The 3,743-nt window shown below is 41.1% G+C and overlaps 1 protein-coding gene across 1 annotated transcript in view; it reads left to right on the forward strand.

Annotated features, from left to right (window-relative positions):
* Nucleotides 1-343: 343 nt before the first annotated feature.
* Nucleotides 344-3,743, forward strand: part of LOC104624042 (solute carrier organic anion transporter family member 5A1-like) — a gene marked incomplete at its 3' end in the record, with an annotated part of 22,985 nt that continues 19,585 nt past the window's right edge. The window contains exon 1 of the mRNA XM_010291302.1: nucleotides 344-471. Coding sequence (XP_010289604.1) covers nucleotides 344-471 — 128 coding nt within the window. The remainder of the gene's footprint in view (nucleotides 472-3,743) is intronic.

The following is a 3,743-nucleotide window of genomic DNA, read 5'->3' on the forward strand; positions in this document are numbered from 1 at the left end:
TTCTATTTATGTGTTGAATTTTGTTTTGATTTAAAGGAAATGTTACCAAATATGAAAAATATTGTCAAAGTCAAGTATGGTTTCCATGCAAAATACAAAAGTAGTATATACTTGCATCCATGATTTGACTGAAAATGTACAGAAAGCAGTAATTTTCTTATCAATATGTTATTTATGCAGAAGTTGCTGCCTCTGAAGGATGCAAAAAAGGACTCTGAAGGTTTTGGGTTATAAAACTCCCTGATTTAAGTGGCATCTTTTACTTTTGTTTTTTATTTGTAAATAGCTAATGAAGCATTATTTTATTGATGTACGACTCTGATCTTCTATTTCCTCAGCCATCATGTACGTAATGGGAGCGCTTGGTCCTGCAGCTGGATACTTACTAGGAGGACTTCTTATTGGTTTCTATGTTGATCCTAGGACAACTGTTTATATTGACCAGAGTGATCCCCGATTCATTGGAAACTGGTAAGGCTCAACCATTTTTCGAAACTACTCACTAAATTGTTGGTAGGGAATTGAGACAGGTTGGGCAATGATAGAACTGTAGAATAGTTTGGATTGGAAGGGACCTTTAAAGGTCATCTAGTCCAACCCCCCTGCAGTGGTCAGGGATATCATCAACTAGATCAGGTTGCTCAGAGCCCTGTCCAACCTGACCTTGAAAGTTTCCAGGGATGGGGCATCTACCACCCCTCTGGGCAACCTGTGCCAGTGTTTCACCACCCTCATTGTGAAAAATCTCTTCCTTGTATCTAGTCTAAATCTACCCCCTTTTATTTTAAAACCATTACGCCTTGTCCTATCACTACAGGCCCTGCTCAGAAGTCTGTCCCCATCTTTCTTATAAGCACCCTTTATCATATCCCTTGAGGGATAGTATGAGATTGTAGATGGAGGCCAAGGAAGAGGAGGTTTCTGTTGTTTACTACACACTAGCCTCTGACAGGGAGGGAATGCTTCTGCAGAAGTGCATGGGCACGTTGCATGGAAAACCTCCTGCATTTGGCTGTGCTTGGGACTGACTCTGACCACTGTGGGTGCTGACTAACAGTGCTTAGCACAGGGATAGCAGGGCAGAATAGCCATGTTGCAGGAGGCCATCAAGGATCACAACTTCCCAGGGACGAGACATTCCTACTGGAAGGTGGATTAATCCTTTCTCTGGTTCTCTAAAACAGGCAGCATGAAATGCTGAGCTCTGCTGCCCAGATGAGCAATGGTAGACTTCATTTATCCTGGTCTAGGAGAAGAAGATAGAGTGGGGTCAGAACATGGCCTTTCCAGGCTTGTTTCTCAGGATGATGGCTCATGTTTTGTCAGTAGATGATGTAAACGGTCACATTATTCTCTAGTAAATAGTCAGCTTCTAGCAACGCTGAGATGCAGTGGCCATAAGCATTAGCTGATGTCTTTGGGCAGCCTTTGATATGTAGCCTCCTTGGAAAATACCTCTTTGAGGAAGCAGGTCTTGAGGAGGCTTTAACTGGCTTTTCTCAGATAATTCATAGATCTGCCTTGAACTTTTCATGCAAGCCCAGAAAAGATTTAAGTTCATTATCCCAGCAGGAGGCCTTTGTATGTGTAGGGTGCAGTGTCATTTCTTGTGCGCTGGATTAGTGTTTGTCGCTGCGCCATCGCAGTCAGACTGTATCCGTTTCCATTTATCCTGCAGTGATCTCTCCTGACAGCTTGATGTAAAAAATTCTCTTTGGAGTCTTCTTAAACCTTTGGAGATTATCACTGCTTTATTTGTCTTACTTAGTCCAAAAGCATTGCTGCACAGAATGTCTAGCTAAATTTTCAGTGAAAGGCAAACCTGAGTGCTCAGTTAACCTTGGGGTAAACAGCTCTGTGCTCTCATTTATATACTGACTTATCTCACAGAAGGGACTTATGTGAATGCGCTGCAGTCTTAAAAATGTGCTTTGACTATTCTTGAATAAAAGATTTGAAATCAAAGCAAAATATTGTACATTCTTCATAAAACTCGTGTTGCATGTGTTTTTAAGGATGTCAGAATGGGTAGTCAGCACCCACTCAGTACTTTTCAACAGAAGTCATGAACAGGCCAATAAACATATTTCCTAATTGGAATCGGTGGGGCTATACGAACGTGGGGTAACTTTTCTTTTGACTTTATCTATAATGCAACCACTGATGTAGCTGCCTTGTAGCGTGGGCATATCCGCGTGAGTTTTAACTTAAACAGCTCGTGTGAAGGTGAAATAACCAAAGCAGCATGGGACAGGTCAGCTTGCTGCTTCTCAGGCTGTATGCGCCAGGCTCTGTGCTGCAGCAGATGGACAGCCATGATTGCTCATTTAAAGCTGGCTTGATATACGTGCAATGTTGTCATAGCCAAACATGTAAGAGAGATCAGGTGAAAAAATGCCTGTCCTTGCTCATGAAGGGATGCCAACAGAAGTGATGCATATATGACTGAAGCAAGGGCAGGAAATCAGCTGTCATAGGATCTCAGCAGGCGAGCCGTATTCTAGCCAGCGTAGAAAAGGAAAAGTCATTCAAAGGTTCCTTTTTCCATCATGTTTATTAACCTGTAGAGATTGGCTTTCCCTAAAGGGTGTTCCAGGTCCTCTCTTCATTTTTGGTGCTCTCAATTTTTTCTCTCTTTAATTTGTAAACAGAAACATACCCTGCTACCTGATCCCTGGTAATTTGTTTCACATTCTGTGGTGGACTCTCATAAAAGTTTGGTGGTGTTCATAGCATCTGTGCCTCACTTTTTTTTCTCTTTCTGAAGCTTTATCTACCCATTAAAATGAAGACTCTCACGGTGTGAGGATTGGTCCTTTGTCCCTTGTTACGCACTGACTGCCCGGTTGCAGAGAGCTCTGGAAGTGTAGACTTTGACTTTCATTCCATTGAAATCTGTCTTCTGGGACTGTGACAGTTTCTCCTTGCAAGGAAGTGCCACGTAGCCAAGCTTATTTTTATTTATGTAATCTAACAATTTGAAATATAAGACTAGTCTAGCACTTACTTCAGCTGACATGCTTTTTAAAAGTAGGGTGCAGTTGAGGTAAGTTAATGGATAGTCATATTTGAGATTTCTCAGCATTGTCTCCTTTGAAGTGAATTGATGTCTGATTCCCATCTTTCCTTTATTATAGCTGTAAAACTTTTAACTTACTGCAGGGACCCTGTGAAAAAATTCCATTATTAAAGGAGGTAATGATTACAGACAAAATAATGAGTACAGCATCTATGATATATGGCAACAAAAATTGCAGTAAAGCTTATCTTTTACTTAAGCTATTCCTTTGTAAGAGGTATATGGCATATATTCAGGACAGGTGACTCGGTTTATCCCTTGTGAAACCTGATAAAGTTATTTCTCAGGGTTATTTCTGATCTGATTCTTCCTTGAGTTTCACAGAACTTGGGGTTGTGCTCCTGGGTTTTGCATATCTGGGCTTTCTCTAGGTGCTCTGGGCTAAATTACAGGCCAGCTGTCTATGCCAGCCCATCAAATGTTTAAAACTGCTTTTTATTCAAATGTGGTAACTGTAGGGATATCTGTTAGAAACCATCCATCATGTTCTTGTCTTTGAGAACTGTTAACGTGCTATGTAGGGATCTCATTAGTTGTGGAGTAGCCCTTGGCAGTCTGGTCAGGTGCTTTTAATCAAATTTTCTTTTGCTGACACTTTTCTAAGTGTTTGCCTAGTTCTGAATCTGTTTAATACTTGAATCTTCCCATATAGTCTTTCATCGGC

This window comes from Phaethon lepturus, unplaced genomic scaffold, assembly GCF_000687285.1.
Source record: "Phaethon lepturus isolate BGI_N335 unplaced genomic scaffold, ASM68728v1 scaffold16837, whole genome shotgun sequence".
Taxonomy (NCBI): Eukaryota; Metazoa; Chordata; class Aves; order Phaethontiformes; family Phaethontidae; genus Phaethon; species Phaethon lepturus.